At 39.3% G+C, this 27,368-nt stretch overlaps 1 protein-coding gene across 2 annotated transcripts in view; it reads right to left on the reverse strand.

Annotated features, from left to right (window-relative positions):
* Nucleotides 1–21,105, reverse strand: part of SSR1 (signal sequence receptor subunit 1) — a 38,344-nt gene extending 17,239 nt beyond the window's left edge. For both annotated transcript variants that reach the window (XM_073877552.1, XM_025890951.2), the window contains exons 1-7: nucleotides 20,935–21,105; nucleotides 17,861–17,973; nucleotides 14,597–14,684; nucleotides 12,672–12,934; nucleotides 10,744–10,820; nucleotides 9,500–9,578; nucleotides 7,971–8,064 (exon numbers count right to left, since the gene is read on the reverse strand). In XM_073877552.1, coding sequence (XP_073733653.1) covers nucleotides 7,971–8,064; nucleotides 9,500–9,578; nucleotides 10,744–10,820; nucleotides 12,672–12,934; nucleotides 14,597–14,684; nucleotides 17,861–17,973; nucleotides 20,935–21,013 — 793 coding nt within the window. In that variant the 5' untranslated portion in view covers nucleotides 21,014–21,105. The remainder of the gene's footprint in view (nucleotides 1–7,970; nucleotides 8,065–9,499; nucleotides 9,579–10,743; nucleotides 10,821–12,671; nucleotides 12,935–14,596; nucleotides 14,685–17,860; nucleotides 17,974–20,934) is intronic.
* Nucleotides 21,106–27,368: the final 6,263 nt, after the last annotated feature.

Consider the following 27,368-nt stretch of genomic DNA (forward strand, 5'->3'; position numbering starts at 1 on the left):
TACCTTAACAGTAAGTCTAAAAACCTCCATCACCTGCCCAGCACAGAAGCAGATAAATGAGAAACAGCGTAAGATAGCATTCTAGAGTCATTTGGCTTTTGGGAAAATGGCTCCAAATTCCTCAAGGGCCTCAAGCAGCATTTTACTTCAGCAAAAAACAGTAACAGATGTGTGTAACGATGCTTTTGAGCCCAAGAAAAAAACCCCCTCTTACCACTTGCCCCACCAAAAACCCTAAAAAACTATTTTTAAAATAGTTTTATTTATTTTATATATATATAGTATTATTTAAGGCCAAATATTTTAGCTTTTAAGAACAAAGCTTAAACTGTATGAAACAAGAAATCACTTAACTGAAAGAACAAAAAACACTGGAACATGATGTTAATGAGATTCAGTAAATGGGGCAGATCTGAAAATGCCCACCCTTTTAAAGGCCCTTTTAAAAGAAAGATGTTACAGAAAGCCACCTAATTTGTGGAAAAACTGCAACTTTTTTCATTTTTAGAAAAGACAAAGGCAATATGTTAGCAGAAACTTAAATTAGTCCCTCACCCCGCCCCTCAGACTGCACAATCTATCCCATTTCCTATCACACCTGGGGGAGTCATACTATATAAGTAGCTGTCAGATTTTTTTAATTAATGAGATAAAAATTGCAAGCTTTCTAATGGATTCCCGAGTTAAAAGAAAGTCAAATTACACGAGAGACTTCATCTTTGTAAGTTTCTGATTAAGGCTGCCTTATGTATACATTTAAAACGCTAGTATTAAACAAAAGACCTATAATTTTCTATTAAAATCACCTAACCTGTCATTTACAGTTAAAAAGACTTGAGGGAAACGGAAGCACCCTAATCTGAAATGAAAAACGTATCAGGAAAAAAGGTATTAGTAACAGGCTGAAATCATTTCAAACCACCCCTCCTTCCTTTACACTCTGATGAGTGAGACAGAGACAAGAAAAATCTCGTGCCAAATTAAACAGTGGCCCCTGAAACCTATTTGTCCTCACACTACCCCTCTCCAAAATTCCTGGAAGCCTGAGAGACTTCTACTACCATGCACACCTCCTGCTCCATTATCTTCAAAATTTCTCTTGGTTTTCTCCATTCTGTCCTCAAATATGCAAAGCACATGTCTTATCTTTGAAACATCAATTTTTTCCTAAATTATCTTCAATCTGGCTCAACACCTTTAAGAAAACCATGTTCAAAGGGTGGTTCTCAAAGTATGGTCTGGACCAGCAGCCTCAAAAATCACCTGAGAACATGGATTAGCAAATCCCTGGGCCTCACCCAGACCTACTAGATTGGAAACTCTAGGGGGTGGGGCCTAGCAAGGGTATGAAGCTGGCTAGGTGGTTCTGGTGAGTGCCACAGTTAGAACTACTGCAGTAAGGAATCAAGTGTTAAGAGAAACAAAATAGAAGCATACAAAATTAAGTAAAAATATTATTAAAATTGAACTGAAAATATGAGTATGATTTCAGGATTTGAAAAAATATGTATTGTCTAGCTCAGTTCACAGAATGGACCTAGAAACAATATCATCCAGTATCAGTGACATTCCTAAAGTCTAGATTTTTTTCTAATATCCAGGAGTCCTTGGAGAAACAGCTTGCTCCATACCTAGAGCAAGTACAAAATGTCTAGATTATCTTGTTGAGCCAGCAAGGAAGGGATCATTCAAAGATCCAAAGGGTAAGATTGGAGGCGGTTCAAAAAAGACCATCAGTAAACCCTTCTCAGCCTTTTGGTTGAGATCAAGCATAAAAAGGCAACCAGTAGTCAAAACTGTACAATATGAACATCAAAAAAGAATACAGCTGACTAAAATACACTGATTCTATGAAAAACTGAGTTTATACATGATAATCAAAAAACAGAGGAGAAAATTAGAAAAAACTCATTTGTCACACTGGGGTGGCTTTTAAACTAACTCTTTGAAAATTGGAAAATAAAAGGGAAAAATTAAGCACTTATCTTCCTTTTCCTATAGGAACTGTCTCCTATGAAGTAACCAAAACGTCCCAGTTGATGAAGGAGAGTTCTACTTCACAAAAGAATGGCAGTTAGTAAAAATCAAAGAAATTTCAATTAAAAATCATCACAACTTCTGAAACATTATTGATTCATGAAAGGATTATCAACTGGTGAATGGTTTACAGAACTGGGTATCTGTATGATGCCAAAGTAGTATCACAGAGATAACTTGTAGGTTGCAAGCAGAAACAACCACCCTTTCCTGGTTACATGGGAAGATCATGTGGCTACTACCCTAATCTAGGGCTCAATTTAGCATCATTAATGATGGGGACAATCAGATACTGTTTCTTGATGCGATGCAGGGAGAAGTACTTTTGATATATGCTATCAGCCAAAAATGATTCAATCTAATCAAACCTATAGATTTATCTTCCAAGTTAAAGAAATTTTAACTAAAAGGCACGAGGAGAAAACAATCAAGAGAAATCTGGAACATGGGACTTTCTCGAATCTCATTCCTCAGGGTGATAAATGGGTCAGCCGCACTGGCATCATCTGGGAGCCTGCTAGAAACACCAACATTTAGGCCCCAGCCTAGAGCACCAGAATCTGAACCTGCACCATAACAAGATTTTCAAATGATCTGTACACATATTAAAATTGAGAAGCCACTTTCCACAGGTCAAGTGGCCAATCTCTTGAGCTGCTATACGTTAAAAGGGAATTAAGAGAGAACCACCAGATTCAATGCATCATCCTATATTGGAAAAACCAGTTGTAAAGGATATTTCTGAAATCACTGAAGAAATTTCAACATGATTATTTATTAATAAATAAGTCATTAGTCTTTAAATGTGATGTTATTTCTGTCAGGAAAAGTTATTTCTTTGTAAATCGAAATTTTTTTAGAAGTAGCATGTCACTGTAAAAAAAAATCTACACTCTAAAAGAACAAATAATCAGAGTGCCTGGCTGGCTGAGTTAGAAGAGCATGGAACTCTTGATCTCAGGGTTTTGAGTTTGAGCCCCACACTGGGTGTAGAGATTACTTAAAAAAAAAAAAAAAAAAGGGCAAATAATATTTTTACTAATCACATGTATTTTTTCACACCCTTCTTCCTCAACTTCTGTGCCCCCAATTTTTAAAAATTTTTTATTTTATTCAAGTTAAAATTTTTTTTTTTTATTTAAATTTTAGGTAGTTAACATACAGTGCAATACTGGTTTCTGGAGTAGAATTCAGTGATTCGTTACTTACATACAACACCCATTGCTCATCACAAGTGCCCTCCTTAATGCCCATCCCCCACCCACCTCCCTCCATCAAGCCTCCGTTTGTTTTGTATCATTAAGAGTCTCTCATTGCGCCCCCAATTTCTGAAATGGACTCAGGACTCCTTTGATTTCACAGGATGAGGCTCCAACTAGGACCTCTTAGCTCCCAGGCTTTGCTAGAAGTAGTAATGGTGAGAAAGGACTGATTATGTATGAGAGTGTTATCTGCCTTCCAGCTATTTTCAAATTCCAGTAACAATTTATAAATAACATGCCTCTCAAGCCTGTAGAGGGCAATGCATCAAAACCCCGAATTTGAAAAAACCTTTATCACCTTAATTGGAAAATGAGATTATCTCAATGTTGTTTAGAAGCTTCACTGTTATTTATGAAGTTTCTTCAAAATGAGGGCTTTCATGTAAATGGAAAAAGGAATACTACAAGTGTATTTGGTGGTAAGACGTGGTCCTAAAACAAAATCAGATTTTGAGCAAGAACGCCAAGTACCATTAAAAAGCATTTAGTGACTTTAACTCTATCCATCTTTGAGTCTTCAGTTTTCCTGGGAAAGCAAATGGGCTTCAGAATGAGACAATCCAGCTGTGAATCTTAGCAAGTTATTTCCTCAGTAGCAATTTCTCATCAGTAAATAGAGACAGCACCTCACACCTTGCAGAGTGAGAATGCCCGGTACAAGCAGGCGCTCAACAGAAGTTTAATTCTTTCCTTCAACAAGGCCTCCCTATATTTTAATATGGTCCCCTTTCCTAATTTAGAAGTTGTCCTTATTATTCACTCTATCACATATCACATACCATCTCTGATTACTCAAATATTTCATATATGTGCTTTATTTTCCTCAGGTAGAAATGTAAACTCCCGAAAAAACAGTAATATTCTTTTCATTATACCCACTCAGAACCTAGCATAGTGTTATGACAGACTAAATACTTGACACTTGCCGATGAAAATACAATCATAAACACAAACACTCTCTAAGTGTAGTAATTCTCAGCTTTAAAGTTCACGAACAACAATGTCAGGGAGAAAGATACTATAAAACCACCCTCCCCCACAATCTATTTGTCATGTAGGAATTCTTTGGGAGGGGTGGCTCCACAGCTTAGAGTGACTTTCCTTTTTAACTGTGACTTTTAATACTTTTCAAAGTTTCAACCAATTCTGTATAAGACATTTAAAATTTAATTATTTTTGAAGAACCTTTATTTTAAACATACCAGACTGCATAATAATTTTGATGCATTATAAAGAGACCACAGTCTACCCTACAACCCAATTCCATATTTTGCTATGATGAATATCAGGACAATATGGAAAACTTGTCCTTAAAGAGAAAAGATTAAAGATTTATTTAAATTTGAAGGTAAATGATTTCACAGGATCTCAGCTACCACCTACGCTGAATGTCCCAATGTCTCCAAATCTTTTAATTCTATTTTTAAGTAATCTCTACACCCAAAGCAGGGCTCGAACTTACAACACTGAGATCAAGAGTTGCATGCTCCACAGGCTGAGCCAGCCAGGCGCCCCCATCAATGTCTCCAAATCCTGATTCACCTCTGCTCTAAATACAACTTTCAAATGCTTACTGGACATCCTTATCTGGGCTCCTTATGATCAACAGATCTAGTTGCAATTCCTCTCCCCTCATGCATGTGTGCTACTCTTCCTATATTCCCTAACAGTAATGGGATCATCTTCCATCCAGATGCCTAAAACTAAAAACTATTTTTCCCTCCTTTGAACATCCAGAGAAGTCACCCAAAGCCCAATCTACTCCAATTCTGAAATACCTTTCTAGTTTCTTTTCCTCCGCGTCACTACTGCTTTAGCTTAGGCCCTAAGGATTTCTCACATGTTTTATTGCAATCATCTAACTGGTATCCCTACTTCTAGGAGCTCCTGCTTGCTAAACCATACAACACACAACTATGATAATTTCTTTTAAAAATATAAATTTGTTATTTCTCTGCTTCAAAGTACTGATGGCTGCCTTTTACCAAGAAGGAAAGCCAAGTCCTTAGCACAGCACATAAAACTCTGAAGATTCCTTCTCACCTAACTTCTCTGGTCAAAAGTCAACTTTTATCAGTGACTCCCCTACTCTTTTCTAGAGGAAGAAGGCCCCTCCTATGCTCTTACACTTTGTACCCACTTTTAATAAAGGAACTACCACACCGTAATTATGTTTCAAAAGAGAAAACTCCCTGAAAACGATAATGAAAACAATTCACTTTGTAACCCTGGAAAGGACATGAACAGCCCATTCACAAGAAAGTAGATAGTAAGTGGCCAATATATATGTGTAAAGAAGCCAAACCTTATTCTTAATTGTAAATGAAACAACATTTTGTACCATACCGCCAAATTAAAACATTTGGTAATACTTAATACTTGAGAAAGACTGGTGAGAGTGGAAAAGAAATAGGCAATATTGTACATTGCTGAGAACATAAACTATCTTTTGGAAGGGAAATAGGGACTTTTCACAAAAATAAAAATAAAAATGTATATAACCTTAGACCTATTTTACTTTTTTTTTTTTTTTTTTAAAGATTTTATTTATGGGCGTCTGGGTGGCTCAGTTGGTTAAGCGACTGCCTTCGGCTCAGGTCATGATCCTGGAGTCCCGGGATGGAGTCCCACATGGGGCTTCCTGCTCAGCAGGGAGTCAGCTTCTCCCTCTGACCCTCTTCCCTCTCGTGCTCTCTCTCTCTCATTCTCTCTCAAATAAATAAATAAAATCTTTAAAAAAATAAATAAAAGACTTTATTTATTTGACAGAAAGAGACACAGCGAGAGGGAACACAGGCAGGGGGAGTGGGAGAGGGAGGAGCAGGCTTCCCGCCGAGCAGGGAGCCTGATGTGGGGCTCCATCCCAGGACCCTGGGACCATGACCCGAGCCGAAGGCAGCTTAACGACTGAGCCACCCAGGTGCCCCAGACCTATTTCACTTTTAAGGAATTATGTATCCCAGGTAGGGGGGTGGGTGAAAGGGGAGGAGGAGGTCAAAAGGTACAAACTTCCAGCGATAAAATAACTAAGTCATGGGGGTGAATGGATACCATGATGTCTATAGTTTTTAATACTGTACTGTATATTTGAAAGTTTGCTAGGAGAGTAGATCTTAAAAGTTGTTACAAGAAAAAAAAGATTTGGGGTGTCCGGGTGGCCCAGTCAGTTAAGTGTCTGCCTTTGGCTCATGTCATGATCCCAGAATCCTGAGATCAAGCCCCACGATGGGCACCCTGCTCAGTGGGGAGTCTGCTTCTCCCTCTCCCTCTGCCGCTCCCCCTGCTTGTGTGCACGCGCTCAAGTAAATAAATAAATCTTAAAAAAAAAAAAAAATTTTTAACTATGTGTGGTAACAGATGGTTAATTAGACTTACTGTGGTGATCATTTCACAATATATACAAATACTGAATCATTACATTGTACATCTGAATCTCATGTTACATGTCAATTATCTCAATTAAAAAATAAGAAATTATCCCATAAATATTTATATAAAAACATTCATTATAGTTTTAAGAATGAAAAACTGGAAATAATAAGCATCCTTCAATACAGAATAGGTTTATCATGACACATTTATATAAAGGAATACTATCCAGTTATTTAAAAAAAAATGAGGTACATAAATCACTATCATAAAAAAAAAATCCAAGACATGAAAACTCGGGAGGTAGAACAGCATATGCAGCACGATGCCACGTGTATAAAATATTCACAAACGACATATGTGCTGGTAAATGTACAGAAAATATTTAGAATAACAAACACCTATTATTTATAGAAAATGAAATTAGTGGAGCCAGGAGGTGATCTTTTCCACTTCTATACTATTAATGTTTTTAATATGAGGTCATACTACTCTTATAATAAATGTTTCTAAAAAGTCCATTTACGGGGACCCAGGGTGGCACAGTCGGTTGACTATTGGTTTCAGCTCAGGTCAAGATCTCCAGATCCTGAGATCAAGCCCCACATCAGGCTCCACACTCAGCATGGAGTCTGCTTGAGATTCTGTCTCCCTCTGCCCTTCCCTGCACTAGCTTGTTTGCTGGCTCTCTAAAGTAAATAAATCTTAAAACAAAACAAAATAGTCCATTTACAACTGGAAGAAAATAGTCCTACATTCTTTCATAAAGATTAATATTTTAACTAATCTTATACATAATGAAACTAAAATATATGTTAGGTAAACCACCAGGCAATGTCTTAGGTTTATTCTTTCAAACTACAGTGGGTAGTTAGTAGTTTTTCTAATAAATACAGTGCTAGGAAACTGTTCCATTACTCATTAAACTTACTGTAAAGTATTCATATGCTATACAAAATCCAGTACTATATATAACAAACACCATTAAAAAAATTAATTGCCTCACCTCTTCTACTCTGCACTGAAGCAACAGAAAAAAAGAGACAGGAAAAGATTAGGAATATAGAGAATTCACACATTTGTATATAAAACTGCAGATCTGGAAGCATTCTAAATTAAAGCATAAAAATACTACTCAGAATAGAATTTTAAAGTGTTTATTAATATTATACTAGATTCTACAGAAATAATGGAAAATATGAATGTTAAGTAGCATTGACCAAGCATTTTTATATCTAAAATACTTAATTTGATTTCCATTTAAGGGAAAAATTTTCCAGCCAAGTTTATAAGAGTACTTACTGATCTGATTCAAAGTTTCCTGAGGAATCCAACTCATGTCAACATCATTCTGACTTGATGTACCCATCTCTACCTTCTGTATGGGTCTCTTGCGCTAAAAGAGCATAAAAACATTATTTTAAAGGAGTTCTATTATAATGTGCACTATAATATTAAAAAAGTGTATTAAGCTACCTAATTTAAATATCTTAAACAAATACATCCTCTTCAAAACATATTCGTACTTAAGTATTTTATTAATTAGAAAGAGAAAATCATGCCTAACACCAATTATAAAGAATAAATGATAAGGAATAAATCTTCACAACGATTTATTTTCAGGTTTTAAAGGCCTTTTCCTCTGCTATAAAACTTCATAGGTCGGTGGGCTGGTGGACCAACTAAGAACTTCTACTTATACAGTGATTTTCTTTCCCTTTGGGAATCAAATCAAAGAATAAATTTATTTTAACATCCAACAAAATTCCAGATAATTACTGAAACACTGCATGCAGGCAGGTAGATTTCTGCACTGTTGGCATAGATAAAACAAAAATTTTAAACTCATTTAAGCTAACAACCTCAAACTCTGTCCCTGGAGTATATGCAGCAAGACCGCTAGGAAGAAAGTGATTCAATTCCTTCCTTAATCTTGCTCTTAAACAACAAACCTAATCATTTACGTAAGAGTATTAGGTATACAGTCCAAAAACTGGACTCTGAATACACGAAAAGTAACTAAAAATGGCTTCATTCAAATAAAAAAACAAAAACTGGAGATGTCATTATACCTAATACATAAATCTATAGCAAAAATGCTATTATGAAAATGAGGTAAAGTTATGGAAATTAACACTTGAGCACTAAATACTTCTCTTTTAAAGAGCAAGTACTTAATAAAAATTTGACACAAAACTTGTTATACTTTCCACTGAGAGGAATAATATGGGTTGTTCCTTTTTTTTTTTTTTTTTTTTTGCAGGGAGGACAGGGAGATAAAGATACAGTGAAAGAGAAATCATGATTATAACAGGTGCTTCAGTGTTGCCATTTTACTGCCCTAACAAGAAAGCAGAAGTTTGATAGAATACAGCCAAATTTATTTTCTTTTTCAAATGAAAAGACTCATTTAATTGCTAACTGGAAATTATCCCCAGAGTTAAAAGAATATTAAAGCAAATATAAAAGCTGTGTTGCTTCTAGGTAGAATAACATATCCATGAAAAAGTATAGTAAACAGAACAATGAAATCTTATGTCTGAGTTTAAGAAATAAAAATTCTAGCATGATTTAGAATTACAATATAAAAGTAAAGACCATTCTGGAGGGTGTAGCCAAAAGACCCTAAATGCATTTGTGTATGGAAGTCTAAACAGATCCAAGTCACATATCCAAGGTCTCACCTTCAGGTTTTATTTTTAAAAAGGTACAACAAACGTATAAATACACAAACCCACAGTTGAGAGCAAGAAGCCACAAATAACTAGATTATACTTAGCATGGTAACAACTTCTGAAGTATGGCTATAAGAGTCATTCATCTAGAATTACCTTTCTAGATTCCAGGAGTTGGTGAAGGCCAACAACAACCAAGAGCCCAAGACCAGCAAGGAACATATACATAAAGATTCTGATATAAAAGGAGAAAAAAACTGGCTTTAATTCTTAAGAAACACCGCAACTAATTAAAACTGTAATTCTGCTCTAACTCAAACAATATCACAGCTATAATTACAACTATAATTCTTTTAATTTTTTTTAAGATTTTATTTATTCATTTGAGACAGAGAGAGAGGGAGAGGGAGAGAAAGCATGAGCAGGGAGAGAGGCAGAGGGACAGGGAGAAGCAGGCTCCCCGCCGAGCCAGGAGTCCGATGTGGGGCTCGATCCCAGGACCCTGGGATCATGACCTGAGCCGAAGGCAGACGCTTAACCATCTGAGCCACCCAGGCGCCCCTACAACTATAATTCTAACACGATATATGCTTTCCAAATAACTTGGGGGGCAAAGGAAGAAAATATTTTATATTCAACTTAAATCTAGATAGTTAAGTTTCACAGATTTACTTTATCTTTAAGAACAGTCAAAAAAAGCAATTATATGATCTAAAATGAATAAAATTTCCTTATAATTTATTACACCCAAGCTCAGATTTTGCATAATTTGACTTAAAAATTGCTTTTGGTCAATTACATATAGGTAGTGACAAATGACTCACCCTCATTCACCAAGAACACAGTTTTTAAGATAACATCTAGTTTGTATTTTTAATAGCAATTGAAGAGGTATATAACTTAGATGAAGCTGGTGATCAGCTCATGAGCATGAGGTAGAAAAGAATTTAGAAAGAGGGGACATTCAGAAAGCTAGCTATCTTTTTATTTTTTTTTTTAAAGATTTTATTTATTTGACAGAGAGAGACAGCGAGAGAGGGAACACAAGCAGGGGGAGTGGGAGAGGGATAAGCAGGCTTCCCGCCGAGCAGGGAGCCCAATGTGGGGCTCGATCCCAGGACCCGGGGATCATGACCTGAGCCAAAGGCAGACACTTAACGACTGAGCCACCCAGGCGCACCCAACTATCTTTTTAAAACAATTTTTGTCATTTCCCATTATCCTTCCTAACTCACTACTAATAGTTATAAAAATCACCTAAAATACGGATTTACATAGACAGGATTTCACAAAAATCTACAGTCTGGTCCATTTTCACTATTAAAACAAATGTTGACAAGAGTAAGCCTTCCAGGACTGCCCTGTGAGATCAAGATCTACATATTGCAAATTTCACTTACGTTTCTCCATCTAACCCATCCTCTCTTTCAATAATCGTAACTGTTTGATTGAAGACAGCATCTTGGAATACATTGCCCTATTAATATAATAAATCACAAAAATGTCAACAGCATTGAAAAAAATAAAAGATTTTAAGATTTCTTAAAACCATTACCCTAACAGATATAAAACAGTTTTCTCATCATTTAGGTAAGACTCAAAAAAGTCACATGTACACTCACTCAAAGTTATAATATTACTTTCTTCCACAAAATAAAAAATGCCTCCAACTTTGCTAAAGTTGTCCTCTGCTTTCATGAGGGCAGGGAAGGGGAAATGTGTGAGAAACCAGGGAAGTAAAATAAAGAGGGGATAAATGCACAGAAAGCAGCAAAGCCCATAGAACACCCATAAACTAGAAGCCATAACTTCTGTTGTGTATAATCCTCCAAAAAAAGGGGAAGAGCATGAAAATATATATAGTAGCAGCTGTAGTAGCAGATTTAAGAACTATACTTGAACGGAAGTCAAATCCATGTTCTAACTTCACAATGGATTGGGAAATCAATTTACAATAAACGCAATTTTCAGTACCAAAATATTTTTCTGTTGCGGTCTTGGAATAATTTTGTCAGTTCAACACAGCTTCAGTTTTCAAACACAAGAATCACTGGGACAATACATAGATAGCTGTTTCCAGTGTTTGATGCTTCACACTAAGGCAGTACTTCTCAAAACTTGTCACTTATTGCTAAACTATAATTATGTAAGGTTTACTTCAAAATCTTTCCACCTGCATTCCTCCAATGACAATTCCAGGAATCAGAATACACTGATACAAATTAACATTCAAAATGGTACTAAAACTGAATATGTGTCTGTTGGATTAAGTTTAATTCTGCCTGAAAACAAAACAAAATATATAACTATTCAAACCACTTAACTATAAAGTTGAGGAAGATTAATATATTTTGAAGGATGAAAAACTCTTCCCACTAATTAAAAAAAAAAAAGAAAACTTAATTGCAGCATGAGAAATTTATCTTAGACATGAGTAAACATGTTGACACTACATGAAAAAAAGGTTGAGTAAGCTTCCAAAAGAGGATGAAATTTCCTTCTCTGAAAACTTTTTGAAAAGGAAATGGTTTAGATGTGCTCTCATCTGAAGGATGTAATAGTTGGCACCTACAGGTCAACTCCCAGCAGTAACATTCTAGGGGCTTCTCTCATTCATATATATACATATATATAATATATATGTGTGTGTATATATATATATATATATATATATATGTATATAAATGCACAAGACAACAGAGCTTATATTAGACTATTTGGTTCTCATAAACCATAAACCTCACTGCTCTATCCTAAAAATATCTGATTATATTTTTATCTACGAGCATATAAAATGATGGAAAAACAGTACAGAAAGCCCTTAAAACTTACAAATAACCCTCTCCCACTCCTCCTGCTTGTGTTCCCTCTCTCACTGTGTCTCTCTCTGTCAAATAAATAAAATCTTTAAAAAAACTTGCAAATAAAAGCAGTAAAATGGGCAAAATGCAAGCAATGAATGGAGGTACAAAACAAACTACTCTATATATTTTAACATCTTAATAAGCAATAGACTCCACTGTGTGGCTTACTGTTCTTTTAGGCTCAAGCTCAAGTCACATCTGCTTTCCCACTACAGCCCCTAACACTCATCTCTAGTATGTATCACTTATGCTGGAATATCACTTGTTTTTATCTATCTGCCCCACTGGATTCTAGACCTGAAGACAAATACGTGCAACTTATTTTTGCCTCTCTGTTGCCCATCACAGTTCCAACCATAAACAGGCACTTGAATGAATAAATTTAAGCGTATTCATCAAACAATGTCAATTGTCCTCATCCATCTCTAACTTAAAAAAAAAAAAAAAGGTTTAGAGGGCCTTACATTCAAATCTTTGTAGTTCAGATTGATGACTAGACCAAAGGGTCGTCCACCCATGGGCTCTGCAGGAATGAAGGAATATTCAAAAGTTGCCTGTCTCTGGGGTGGTACTACAGTGTTCAGAGGAAGAGCTGTGAAATTTTGGATATAAAACTGGTAGTCCTGAGGATAACGGAATGAGGCATCTAAGGATTCAACAATAAAATCTTCTGTACCCTTGTTTGTAAAGCCTACTAGGAACTTCACAATGTTATTCGCTGGAAAATCTAAGAAACAAACAAACAAAAAGAAACCAGAAGATTACAAAATGTTCAAAGCACACAAAATAATAGACATTACTAAGGATTTGGGTACCCTTTTCTACAAATGGACCTGGTTTCAGAATCTCTTTCAGTAGTGCACTCCAGTTACCCCCTAGTAACTGATTACAATTGGTGTATAAACTAAAACCCTTGTCTTTACTCTAGCATTCTAACTTCAGAACTGAACGGAGCATCCCAGTGTTAGACTCTATCACTTCCACGCTGTGTGGTCTAAGAAGGAGTTGTGTACTTTTAGTAGTAAGATTATCTTGCAGTGGGACTACTTGTCTTGAAGTCACTTCCAACTTATTATCTGTTATCTGTGCAGATAAGAATGACAGAAAGGTAAGTCTAAGAGGTCCACCTGAAAATCATAGTATCTGTTAAAGTATTGAAAAAAAAAAATTAGGGGCGCCTAGGTGGCTCAGTCGTTAAACATCTGCCTTTGGCTCAGGTAGCCCTGCTCAGCAGGAAGCCTGCTTCTCCCTCTCCCACTCTCCCTGCTTGTGTTCCCTCTCTTGCTGTCTCTGTCAAATAAATAAATAAAATATTTAAAAAAAAGAAAAAAATTAACCCGGTAACCCATACCACTTTAAGCAATCAGTCAAAACACAAATTTGAAGGTACAACCCAATGAGGAAGCTATAAAAAAAAAAAAGGAGGGAAAAATCTCTTAATCAAATCATACTTTTTGTAGGCATTAAATTCGAATATATGTGGGAATAAAACAAAACTTGAGAAGACCAAGATAATTAATAACTTCAAAAAGAAAAGTCTTCAATAATTATATGTGGCCTACAGAGCTGAGTTTCACCCAGTTTAGCAGAGGCTTTGGGACAGACTCATCTGGGTCCGTCTTCAAAATCTATTTACCAAATGAGTAACCCTGGACACGTTCTTCACCTCTCTAAACCTCAATTTATTTTTTTTTTTAAAGATTTTATTTATTTATTTGAGAGAGAGAGAATGAGAGAGAGCACGAGAGGGAAGAGGGTCAGAGGGAGAAGCAGACTCCCTGCTGAGCAGGGAGCCCGATGCGGGACTCGATCCCGGGACTCCAGGATCATGACCTGAGCCGAAGGCAGTCGCTTAACCAACTGAGCCACCCAGGCGCCCCTAAACCTCAGTTTAACAGTAACTATCCTCATACGGTTTCTGTTAAGATTAAATGAATGCACACAAAATACTGAGCACAGTGTTTATTTATAGCTCTCCATAAATATAAGACATCATTATTTTCTTTTAATGAAACTAGGCTCTAATCGAGGCCTAATCATACAGATTTAATATTTCACTAATATTTACACTCAAATTATGAATCAGTTTACTGTGGCAATTTGAAAAAAGTTGAAAAACAGTTTCTTCCAAAAGAACATTTAACTTCTAATTAAAATAGATAGTATTTAATTTCCCCCTTAGTTTAAATGCCAGGAATACTACCTTATAGATATGGGTAATCACACATTAAGAGGATTTTTTTGAAATACGTATTTATACCATACTTGTAATGTAAGAAAGAGAAAAGATGAATAAAGATCTTAAGCATTACTAACGCCTCCCCAAAAAAGTGAGCTTGTCATTTGAAAAATTCCTATGTCTGAGTTAAAACTAACATTTCTCTATTACCTTCTCCTTTCACAAACAGGATAGTTGTATCTGCACTTGGCGAAGCTTCAGGTTCACCAGATACATCTTCTTCCTCTTTATCTTCAGCCTAACAAAAACAACATTAGAAAGATAATTATGGAGGAAAATACATCATTTAAAAATAATGACTTCACTAGATTTGGGACAAAATACTTCTTCTCCAAGACTTTGCTGGGATTAGTAGTGGTATGAATTTCAGTGTATCTCATCAGTTAACATAAAACTTCCAGAGTGGTGCATCTCAAAGAATAACATGCATACTAATCCCCTGGGGATTTTATGCAGCTCTGATACAGTTCTAGGGAAAGCCTGAAATTCTGTATTTCTAAAAGCACCCAGGAAATACCAAGGCTGCAGGTACTCAAGCCACATTTTGGAACTGTAAGGTTCTAGAGCATGGGTTGGTAAACTTTTATCTGTCTAGTTTGAAAAAAGTTTAAAAACAGTGTCTTTCAAAGGAACATTTAATTCGCAGTTAAAACAAACAGTATTTATTTTCCCCCTCACAGAACAATTTTCCTGTGAGAAGATGTCACACAACTTGGAAGAAGTGGTTTAAAAAAAAAAGTGAGCAGGATCATACTGGGATAATGGAAAGGTCCTAAAATTCAGAGTTGCTCAACTTGGTACATTTACTATGGATTGTTGAATTATATGTTTAAAACAGGTTAATAGTATGATATGTAAATTATATCTCAATGAAGTAGTTACAAAATGTGAACAAATTTTAATTTAAAATTTTAATCCTCGGGGCACCTGGGTGGCTCAGTTGGTTAAGCATCTGCCTTCAGCTTAGGTCATGATCCCAGGGTCCTGGGATCGAGACCCGCATCTGGCTCCCTGCTCAGTGGGGAGCCTGCTTCTCCCTCTCCCTCTGCCCCTTTCCCCCACTCATTCTGTCAAACAAATAAATGAAATCTTAAAAAAAATTACCTTTAAAAAAATTTTAATCCTCAGTGCAGCACTTCTGTAGGCATCAATGAGGATTATCATTTAGGAATGAGAGATACTCATACACTTCAAGTGTTCAGGTCTTTAATAAATTGAGATGCTTAAGGGCACCACTGTTTATTGGCATTTTGCTTTTCTCACTTACGTAAAACACTCTCTCTCCCAATAGACAGACTTCTCAAGGGCAAAGACTGTCTTATACTTTAAAAATTCTTCACACCCAGCTCATACACTCAAGAGAAGACACTCAGACATTTGTTCGATGACTGTGCAATTGTTTGATGTTATATATTAAGTATCCTTAATGATACCCTTCATTTAGTAAGAGTTAGTGAATTTCTACTTTTGAGAAAAGAGACCCACAAATAGGAAGAGACCAGAGACAAGAAGGCAGAAACCATAAGCTGTAATAAGGAGGAAAGAGTATACTTGAGAAATGGTTAAGAGAAATCACCCCGAAGATTTGATTAATGGGTTGTGGGATAAAAAGAAATGGAAGTCCTAAGGCAAGAGCTTGAACCACTAGAGCCGTTATCAAAACAGAAAACAGTTTATGGAGGTGGGATGGATGGTAAAAGCTGAATTCCATTTTGAAGATATAAAATTTCAGGTATGAATGGAGTATCCAGATGGTGCTATCCGGCAGAGAGTGGAAATAAAGGTATGGAGCTCAGTAAAGTAAATAGCTAGAGACAAGATCTGAAGGTCATCGGTAAAAGGTGGTGCTGGTTGAACCCATGTGTTTCATCAACATTAAGGAGCCAAGCAGAGGGAGGGAAGGTGGTAGAGACCAAGCAGCAGCAGCTGGGCAGAGGAAACTAAAGGGGCGGGGAACAGAAGCCAACATGAAGAGACTCAAGGAAGGGGTACTCTGCAAATGCTACAAATGCTAACAAGGGTTCGAACAGGTTAACAATGAAAAACAGGCCAGGAATTTCGCAATTAGGTCAGTGGTGACTTAGCAAGAACAGTTTTACTAGCTACATCGGACCAGACCACAGTACAAATGTGAAGTAAGTAGAGTGGTACAGCTTACTCTTTTTAAGATATGTGCTGGTAAAGAAAAGAAAATATGTAGCAACTTAAAGCGGAGGAATAAGGAAGTGGCGTATTATAAGCACATGCATAACTTAACAGAATCAAGTCACTGAGAAGGAACAATGAAGTTACAGAAGGAAAGAATAATATAAAATCCCACAGGACGAGATGGGGACAAGCACACAGGTGGTAGGGCTAGCCTTAGAAAGAGTAAAGACAACTATTTTTAAAGGAGAAAATGTAGAAAGGATGAGTGAATAATATATTTAGAAGTAGAAATTTGATAGAGTTCACACTTGATGGCCTTCGTTTTTCTGACACTGAAGGCAATGTGTTGCTAAGTCTGTGAAGAGGACTGATTCTGGAGTTTAAAAATTTGTGCAGGATACATTATAGTCCAAGAGAGGAAATAAAACTAGCTAGAAGCATGCTGCAATGATCTTGATTCTAGCCCAAAATTCTTACTGTTTTACTGTAATTTCATAGTAAAAATTTCAGAAAAAAATTTAAGAGATCTTCTCTAAGCCCCTTCCTCTTCACAGGACACATTTTATATACTGTTTACTGCCTGCTCCTCACTTCCTGACACCAAAACACATATATATTACCCCAAGAACAGAAACTCCATGAGAGCAAATACCTGGTTTGTTTACTCCAGCACTGGGAAAAGTTCCTAGCACACAGTACGGACCCAGTAAATATTTGCTTACTGAATGAAGGAAAAAAAGATCCAGAGAGAGAAGCTACTCAAAGTCAAAAAGCTAAGTAGCATGCATCCCAAATCTATCAACACTGATCCAGTGCCATTCCCACTCTGTACCCTCTTAGACTCATGTCCATATGATCTTTAATTGTTGTTTCATGTCTCCTTCCGTGTGCAAGAAAATACCATGATCCATCCTCAGTCACTGCCCCGTCTCCCAACTTCAATCCACTCTGATCACAGTAACAAACCCCTAAAAGCAAGAATTTTAATATCAAATTTGTCTATAAAAAGATGAATGCTAGGGGTGCTTGGGTGGCCCAGTTGGTTAAGAGTCTGCCTTTAGCTAAGGTCATGATCCCAGGGTCCTGGGATTGAGGCCCACATCACGCTCCCTGCTTAGCGGGGAGTCTGCTTCTCCCTCTCCTTCTGCCTGCCACTCCCCCTGCTTGTGCTCTCCCTCTCTGTCAAATAAATAAAATCTTTAATTAAAAAAAAGGATAAATTCTAGAAATGATATGAGCATGAATTACATTGTATAGAACACTAACCAAATCTGTAGGTTCATCTTCTTCCACCTCTGCTTCATCATCTTCATCTTCGATTATTGAATCTTCCACTGTTTCTTCATCTTCTGTAAGATCCTGAGCTGTAGCTAATGAGCCTAACAATAAAATACAAAACAAGCAGTTAACCTTTACCCCTGGCATACCAGTGCTTTTTTAGTCCCAGGTATAGGCAATACATTTTCCCCCTTGGAGTAATTCAATTTCCCAGTTCCCTTGAAAGATACCAAATTACAATGCATCTAGAATATTCATGATTTTATCTTATCGACAGTCTTACCAACAATATGTTAACTTTAATGGGAAATGCTGTTTAATTTTCAAAAGCACTTAATTGTTGGGAAAATAAACTGCTGAAACTAAAGATGCCTTGGAGCTCAGATAAAAAACTTTAAGTTTGTTTTAAAACTAAGACACCCCAGGGGTGCGTGGGTGGCTCAGTCGGTTGAGAGTCTGCTTTCAGCTCAGTAATGGTCCTAGGGTCCTGGGATCAAGCCCCACATCACCCTTCCTCCACCGCCCCATCAGGCTCCTTGCTCCAAGGGGAGCCTACTTCTCCCACTCCTGCCCCTCCACCTGCTTGTGTGCACTTGTGCGCGCTGTCAAATAAATAAATAAAATCTTAAAAAATAAAAGTAAGCAGTTCCAAAATTTAATCCTATTATTAACCATACAAACAAAAAAAAAAACCCCTTCTCAGGTCTAAAATTGAGAAAATAGCAACCTCAATAACTAGGCAAGAAACATTTATTAAAGTTGACTACAACTCAAACTCTTAGAACTTAATAGCATGTAAGTCCAAGGAACAAATACTTATATGGCATCCACGGTAAAAACTAGCTTGCATAAAGCACATTTCGTAAAATAAAAACTATACTGGCAACTTCAAGGATGATAGCATTGAAAGCATGCATCTATTTTTGCATATGGCTTCAAACATGTTTTAAGTACTTTATTTCCCCTACACTTAAAAATTAACCGTAACTGGGGCGCCTGAGTGTCTCAGTCATTGAGTGTCTGCCTTCGGCTCAGGTCGTGATCCCGGGGTCCTGGGATCGAGCCCCGCATCGGGCTCCCTGCTCCACGGGAAGCCTGCTTCTCCCTCTCCCACTCCCCCTGCTTGTGTTCCCTCTCTCGCTGTTCTCTCTGTCAAATAAATAAAATCTTAAAAAAAAAAATTAAGCATAACTGTAAGGCCAAGAAATTATAATTTTATAGGCAAAAGTTCTCTAAATAAGTCGTATTAAATCTCAGGCAAGACACTCAAAAGAAATTTCAAAGTTCTAGTGACTCTTCCAACATTTCTCAGAAAGAATGATGATGTGGCAATTCAGGAGGGAGAAAAATGTGGGAAAGGAAGCATGTGTACATGCTGCAATACCCAGGAAAAACAGTATATGTTAAGGACTCTGCATTTTAAGCCCTTTCCACTTCCTTGAGTTTTTACCAGCTGTTAAGATTTATGTAAAACATTAAAGAACACTGAACCACACATTATGAACTAAAAAACAGCTTCTACTGTTTGCTGAAAAAAGACAGTGCATTCATAATTTACAAGTCATTTTCTAAAACCAGTAAGAAAAATACCTAAACTGACATAATTTTAAGTTGGACTTAAATTTCAAGACTAAATATGTACAATGGCTTTTCACCGTACATTTCAGTAGGTATTAATATTAACCAGTAACAATTTTGTGCCTAAAAAGTCTAGCAATTCTCAGTTGGAAAAATTAAGAAAAAAATATCCTTTGAAAGAAAGACCACTCCTCACAAAAAAATGTTTAAAGATACCCAGTTAGGTTTAGATACAATTCAGGTTTCTTTTTTCTTTTTTCCTTAAAAAAGAAAATGTTTTCAAACATGAAAAACATACTCTGGATTCTAAGTAAGTACAACTGTCAAATTTTCTTTAAAAAGCCAAATAAAAACAAACCAGCAAGCAACTCATAAAGAAAAAGAATCCCTCTTTAAACCTGCAAATGAATTCATTAACAGGTTTGGTTAATTCTCTCATTTGCTTTTCTACCCACTAAAGAGAAACCAGTCTCACTTCACTTTTCTTTGCAAAAGCACTCGGGGATACCTGTCACTATCATTCGTTTTGCCATACAGCTTGCTTAAACTTACAGAATGAAAGGAATTCTAGTGATCGTTTAGTCAGACTGACTTTTACAGATTAGAAAACTGAAGTTCATAATAGAACCAGGGCAAAAAGACAAGTTTCCACATCTTTAATGTTCTGTTATTTTCACACCAGATTAACTGTTGGAAAAGAATAAACCGAAATACGCCTATAATGTCGAATTCGATCCCCCCCCCCCAGGGCAATGCGATGCTTCCACAAAACAAAAAAAGTTATAGAAAAAAGGAAGAAGAAAAATGAGGGCTCAAGTAATAGGCAGGATTCCTCAGTCGGCCTGGGAGTAGGGGTGGACAATGAAGGCGAAGATGCGGAGTTTTTCTGAAATGAAGACTCCTGGTAACACACAGGGGTCAGGAGCTGATAAACTGGGAAATGACCAGAAAGGAGGTGAGGGGGCGGAGATGCTCTAAGAGTTTAAGTGTGTAGAAACCACGGGTTTCAGCAAATGAATGAAGGAAGACTCCCAACGTGGAAGCCAAAGACACGTCAGCCCAGAGCGGATGGGGGTGGAGCGGAGGCGGCCAGAAGAAATACAACGGGCTGCAGCGCGCTCAGGGTGCAGCTGTGCCCACTGCCCCCTCGCCCTCTTCCCTAAGCCGAGGACCCACCAACTCCGGCCACAGCTGCAGGCGCGGGTCCCGGGCCAGGGGAGAAACCCAAGGCTAGGGGCGGCCACCAAGCAAGGTCGCCCGGCACTGCCCCGCACTCCGCTGGAAGGGGCAGAGGCCCTAGCGGGGGTTCGCCCCGCGCGCGCTAGGACCCCCCCTACTACAAGCCGGGGGTCGGGGAGGGGTGGGGAGAGGCTGGCGGGACGGACGCCGGACCCAGGAGCCGCTGCCACCTCCAGCTTCAAAACTTGGCTGTCGCTGGCGTCTCCTTCCCGGCCAGGACCCGCCGCCTACCCCCTTCGCCTCACCTCCAGAGCCGCTGCGGAGCAAGAGGGTAGCGGGGAACACGAGCAAGAGAAGCAGAAGCAGGCGGGAGAGGTATCTCATGGCGCAGCCGATCCGGTGTCCAGTCACCGCCCGCCAGTGCTCTCCGCGGCTCCGGCGGTAATGGCGTTACTCTTCATCCGGGCTCCGGAAGGGGGCGGGGCACGCACCACGCACGGGCCCTTGCCACACCCCCTCCTCTGGCCGAGGAACGCCGCCAACGTGGCTTCTTGGCTGGGAGTGGTGGGGAGCGCGGGCAGCCCCAGGAGTCACGTGACCGGCTGCCCGGGGCTTCTGACTTGCCCGCGAAAGTGCGCCTCCCTCAGTAGTCGCGGGCTGGCCGCCTGCGGTTTGTTGCTCGCCGCGCCCGGCTCGTCCTTCGGCCCCAATTAATTAGCGTCGTAAGTAGTTTGCTTTATTTGAATGACGATCTGCCTGGTGCCCCGGCGCGGTAGTCTTTGTATAATTTTAATAGTGATAGAAGGGATATGAACTACCGTGTGTAGCACTGAAAAGCAAAGATGTTTTGTAATACATGTTTGTTCAAAAAACGCAAAAAGCCTAAAAAATGGACAGTGGAAAATTTTGGCTCCTATCCGCCCACACCCTCACCCATAAATAGTGAGTTCTTAAATTCTTGACATTCCAGAATTATAAATCGCCTAGAACGGTGCCTGGCATATTGTAAACATTTGGCAAATATATGATAGAGGCAACAATGGCTGTTTAGTGTCCTTCACTTTCCTTCTCTTCTAGTTAGACTTTAGGTTGCTACCAATACTCTGGTATTTCATGCCATTAAACGGTGTGAGTACCAAGTACTATTGGGCTGGACCGGTGTGAGATATCCTAGGGATGATGAAACAAACTAACGTTGATTGCGTGCTTACTATTGTCAATCACTATCTCTTAAGAACTGTGCTTTCATGTATAATTTATATAATCTCTAAAAATCCCTATGAGCTGGATATTATTTACTGAGAAGAAAAGAGACACAGTGAGGTTAAAGGCTTAAAGGCTAGTCAAAGGCAGATGCAAGATTTGAACCTGGCAGTCTGGTTCCAGATTCCTGCTCCATGGCCTAGAACCATCTGCTGTTCTATTCCTGCACTGGCTCTGCTCAAGGCCTCACTGGCCTGGGGACCCTGTACAAGCAGCGTGTGGCTGCTGTTGCCACTAATTCTGTCTGCTAAAATCACAGCCTGACAGTGCTGGGCTGAACCAACTCAGGTCCACGCCCCACCACCGGGCCACCAGTGTCACTGCCACTGCCGCTGTTAAGAAGAAAACTCACAGGCCCAAAATGGCATCATTTAGGCCAGATCACCAAATCTGAACTTGATACACAACGTAATTGCAGTTTCAGCTTCCCCCAGAAACGCAGTCTTAAGCAGTCAGTCGGGAATTTTCTGATCAGCATCAATAAGGAATCTTGTCACATGGGCCCTTCGCCAACCTCCAAAAGAAGGTAAGGTAATCAACCTAACAAGACAGCCTGTCCTTCCCTCTAAGGGGCAGGTGACTGTGCCTGAAACAATCCTTTCTCTTCTTTTGCTAATAACTTCTTGCCCCACCCTCCTTCCTATAAAAACTTTCCATTTTGAACACCTCCTCCTCAGAGCTGACCTCTACATGCTAGATGAGATGCTGTCCAATTTATGAATCACAATATGAGCCAAGTAGATCGAATTTACTCGGTTCAGTTTTGGTTTTTTAACATGGCTGAGGCAGCCACTCTGCTGCTGCCTCCATTTCTGTGGGCCACTCTGTGCTAAAGCCACCAAGGCCACAGCCACGACTTTGCGGCTGAACCTTGCCGAGCACTTTACTGGCAAGGGAAGACTGTCCCTCCCCAACTTTCTATTTCGTGAGTTTCACATCAGGCCTTTTCTGAGTTCCTGATGTCTGACAGGTTTTTTGACAAACGCATCCTTCTATTTAACTTGCGGCTGTCTCCTCGCACCAAGAAGTGTGAACCGTGTAACAGAAAATAGACGTTATACAGTGCTCAATATCACCTCTTCTCTCCTTTCTGGACCAAGGATATCTCACTGACTCCTTTCCCTTCAGAGGATTGACTTCCAGTGGGGAGGATTCTCATTATAATTAAAATGAGATTCCTATTAGGTCCGTCTCTCCAGTTCTCAGGACATAGCCTGAACCAGGAAGGATAATCCAGTTCAGGCTTAAACTGGGACTGCCACACCAGGTATCAAATGATTGCTAATGGATTTTATTTCGGACTTGAATTTTAGAGAACCAGCTGCTAAATGCTCATCAGGGACAAATAAAATGTGCCTACTCTGGATGCGACTGACATGCAGAATTTAGGGAAAATAAAAACATGCAACCAGAAAACAAACATATGTGACTGTGCAGTGGGTATAAAAATAAAAAGTAGTTGCTTGTGGATCAGGGAAGTAAAATACTCACCCTGGTCTGGGTGCTCACAAACCTTTTATTATCATGATCTACATTCTCCCTATAATAAGCAGCTTTCTCTTGGTGCCCACCCAGAGCTCTCCCCATTAGTTGGTTCCAATCCTTGATTCATGGAATTAAGAATCTATCCACTAATAGAAGGGGCACCTGGCTGGCTTAGTCAGTAGAGCATGTGACTCTTGATCTCGGGGTTGTGAGTTTGAGCCCCATGTTGGGGGTAGAGATTACTTAAAAAATAAAATCTTTTTTAAAAAAATCTATCTAATTTATTTAGATCTTTCCAAATATTTCCCCATGCTCTCCCTCTCTCTCACCTCTGCACCTCTCTCTCTAAAGATACTCTGTTTTCCAGGAATATACCACATCCGGTTATTCTCCTTTATGTGGCTCAGGCAGATCTACAGTTGATTTTCCACTTTTGTCATTTTATTCCCTTGGAATTTGTAGAAGCAGAGCCATCTCTTCCTCTGATTACTTAAGAGTTCCCCTCATGGTGAATGGGATCATTAAGCACCAGTTTTGGTTCTGTTATATTCCTCCAGATTATCACATAGCTGAGGAACTTCCTCATTCCCCTTAAACTTTTGCTCAACTGTTACCTTGTTAGTGGGTCTTACCTTCGCTGCCTAATTTAAAACCACAACTCTCCAACCTTCCCTCCCCCACACTCTCTATTCCCTTCCTTCTATTCTCCTTCATTCATAGCACTTGTTACCTTCTCACACAATGTATATAGTTGATTATGTGTCCTGTCTGGAAACATCTGGAGGCCAGGGATCTTTGTGCCTTTGAGTCAACGTTACAGAAGAGTACTCTCCATGGTAACTCAGAAAATATTTGTTGACTTTGTTGTATTGTTACAAGTGACATCTTTTCTCCACAAATTTGCCACCTCAGTTTAATTGTAGGCTTAATAGGAAATGAAAAAATATCAAGAAAAAAAAAGAATTGTGTTTATTGCATGCAAGCAAAGACTTAAGTGTTCTTTCACCTAGCAAGGGCTGAAGAAAAGAATTGGTTTCTTTGTGCTATCCTTTACCTCTGAAAGAAAATCCTCATGGAAAGGGGGCAGTACAGGAAAAAGAGGCAGAAAATAAAGACTTTCAAAGGAGTCCTGACTCCTCGCTTAGAAGGAGGGCTTATATTCTCTCACCAGCCTCCCGGGCATTCTTCCCATCTGGTTCTCTTTCTGCACAATGCACAGACCTCCCCAGCTCAGATTTCCTTGAAAAGAACCAGTGGACAAAAGCACAGTCACCTGATCACTGTCCACAAAACCTGCCACTTACCTCCATCTGTACACTTGGGCTCTGCCTTCCTTTCTGTTACAATAAAAAATATTTATAGGCCCACAAAGGGCATCCACCATTTGTGGTCTGCGTCCTATCTCCTGCTCAGAAACGTGTGATTCTGAGAATAGCTCTCTCTTCTCTATCTCATAATAAATTTCTACTTCTCCAGTTCATCGTTCCCAACAACATGCAAACATCCTGTAATATTGCCCATCTTAAAAAAACAAAACTCCCTGTGGCCCCTGTTCCCCTTCAGCAACAGCCTCCTTTCTCTGCTCTCTGACACAGTAAAACATCACTATCTCACCCTTCAATTTTCTTCTCCACCTATTCCAACGAGGCTTTTATTTTTACCGCTGAAACATCTCCATCTTGCTAAATCACAAAGTCTTCATCTGATCCCGGCCCCCACCCTTCTTTCACACTTGTTCTTCTAGGCTCAGTGACAACCTTACTCTCCTAGTTTTCTTCCCACTTCGCCAGCCCCTCCTTCTCCTCTACCTGGCCCCTAAAAGTAGGCTTGTTGGAATGGATATACTATGTAAGGCGGCCTGGAAAACACTCCATCTACCAAATCAAGAAGGAACGCACAGGTGAGAAGGGCTCCAGCCTCTCTGAGACCAGTGGTGGCTATCCTCTGGAGCCCAGGCTGAGGGTTAGAGATGCTGTTACAGAACGGGGCCGATTGCAGCGAGGAGGAGAGGATGAGAATGGACGGAGGCCATGCGGCAACCCTTAACCATCAGAAACAAGGTAGGCTTAGTTATCACCATGAGCTGCAAAGTCTGAACAGGGGAGAGGAGTAGAGAACAGGCAGGAGGAGTAACCTGGAGAGAGGCAATGGTTACTAATATTAATAATACTACCCAACTTAGTGTTAATTTTTTTTTTTAAGATTTTTACTTTTTTATTCATGAGAGACAGAGAGGGAGAGGCAGAGGGAGAAGCAGGCTCCCAAAGAGCAGGGAGCCTGATGCGGGACTCGATCCCAGGACTCTGGGATCCTGACCTGAGCCGAAGGCAGTCGCTTAACCAACTGAGCCACCCAGGCGCCCAACTTAGTGTTAATTTATACCATTAAAGAAATCAAGAAAGATCAAGAAGAGGCTGAGGGCGGTTGCCCAGTAAAGCCACAGTCCCCTCCTCAGCTAGGCATGAGCCAATTCTCAATTCCAGAATTCAGTAACTGAAGAGAAGCCAGGGTGCTATGATGAGGAGCCCTGAAACACAATTCAGTAGTGAATCCGCCATCATTCTTCAAGGGGACCTATGGACATTTGCTCACGGTAATCATGCATTGAGGAAAGGGGAACACCCAGACCTTTGGAGGATTGTTGGACACAAGTTCTAAATCGATGTTATATCCAGGACCTAAGTTGTCAACACAGCCCCCTTTTAGGGTAGAAATATAAGGGAGCCAGGCAATAAATGGAGTACCAGCCTGGGTCCAGCCAACAGTGGGTCCTTTAGGTTATCAGACCCACCCATATTGGGTCCCTAAAAGTACAAATGGAATGGATATACTTGGTGGTTGAAAGAACCTTTACACTGGTTCCTAAGGGAGCCATCAGGAGTATTATGACAGGCACCTGGGTGGCTCAGTCAATTAAGCGTCCGACTCTTGGTTTTAGATCAAGCCGAGCCCAGAGTCAGGCTCCACGCTCAGCGTAGAGTCTGCTTGAGATTCCCTCTTCCTCAGCCCCTCCCCCATTCATGCACACTCTCTATTTCTCAAATAAATAAAAATCTTAGAAAAAAAGAGTATTATGATGGCTAAATGGAAGCTTCTCAAACTGCCACTACCACTCCCCTTCCCAACAGAGATAGTAAATTAAAGCACACCCAATCCCAGGGGAAGGGGAAGGTGTGTGCCACTCTCATTGTGGCAGTGGTCTCTGTCAAATTCCAATTTAATTTGCCAGTTGGCCCCTCCAACAACTAGATGGATCATGGCAGATAACAATGAAGTACCCCCAAAAAGTAACCAAGTAGCAGCCTCAGTGCCTCATGCTCAAGCCCAGCAGCTGATCACAGTTTGTCCTACTAACCCTTCTCTTGTATGTTCCCTAAGAACAAGATTGACCAGAATCCTGAGGAAATGGGGGGAGAAAGCAGTGATTGACTGCAAATAGGCTGGAGGAGATTTGGGGTATATGTGATGGAAATATTCTAAAACTAGATTGTGGTTAATTACTGCATGACTTTAAATTTACTTTGTAAATCACTGAGTTCTACACTTAACAACAGAGGACTTTTACAGTATGTAAATCATCCTTCAGTAAAAGGAAGAGTATGTTTAAAGATTTTATTTATTTATTTGTCGGGGGGGTGGTCACAAGCAGGGGGAGTGGCAGGCAGAGGGAGAAGCAGGCTCCCACTGAACAAGGAGCCTTATGTGGGACTTGATTCCAGGACTCTGGGATCATGACCTGAGCCAAAGGCAGAAGCTTAACCAACTGAGCCACCCAGGCGCCCCAGGAAAGAGTATATTTAAGAAGATATATTTATTAGTTGTAGCAGTTCCTTGTGTATTTATGCTCTATAGTTTTTATGCCTATTTGTGAGATAATAGAAAATATATATACTGGTCTCTGCCCTGGTTCCTGGCATAGAGCACCTGAAACTTCTGTATATTCCTGTGTTGGGCTCTGTGTTCAGAACAGACTCTGCTTGGGATTCTCTCT

This window comes from Callorhinus ursinus, unplaced genomic scaffold, assembly GCF_003265705.2.
Source record: "Callorhinus ursinus isolate GAN/ISIS: 27379988/994484 unplaced genomic scaffold, GSC_fseal_2.0 scaffold26, whole genome shotgun sequence".
Lineage (NCBI taxonomy): Eukaryota > Metazoa > Chordata > Mammalia > Carnivora > Otariidae > Callorhinus > Callorhinus ursinus.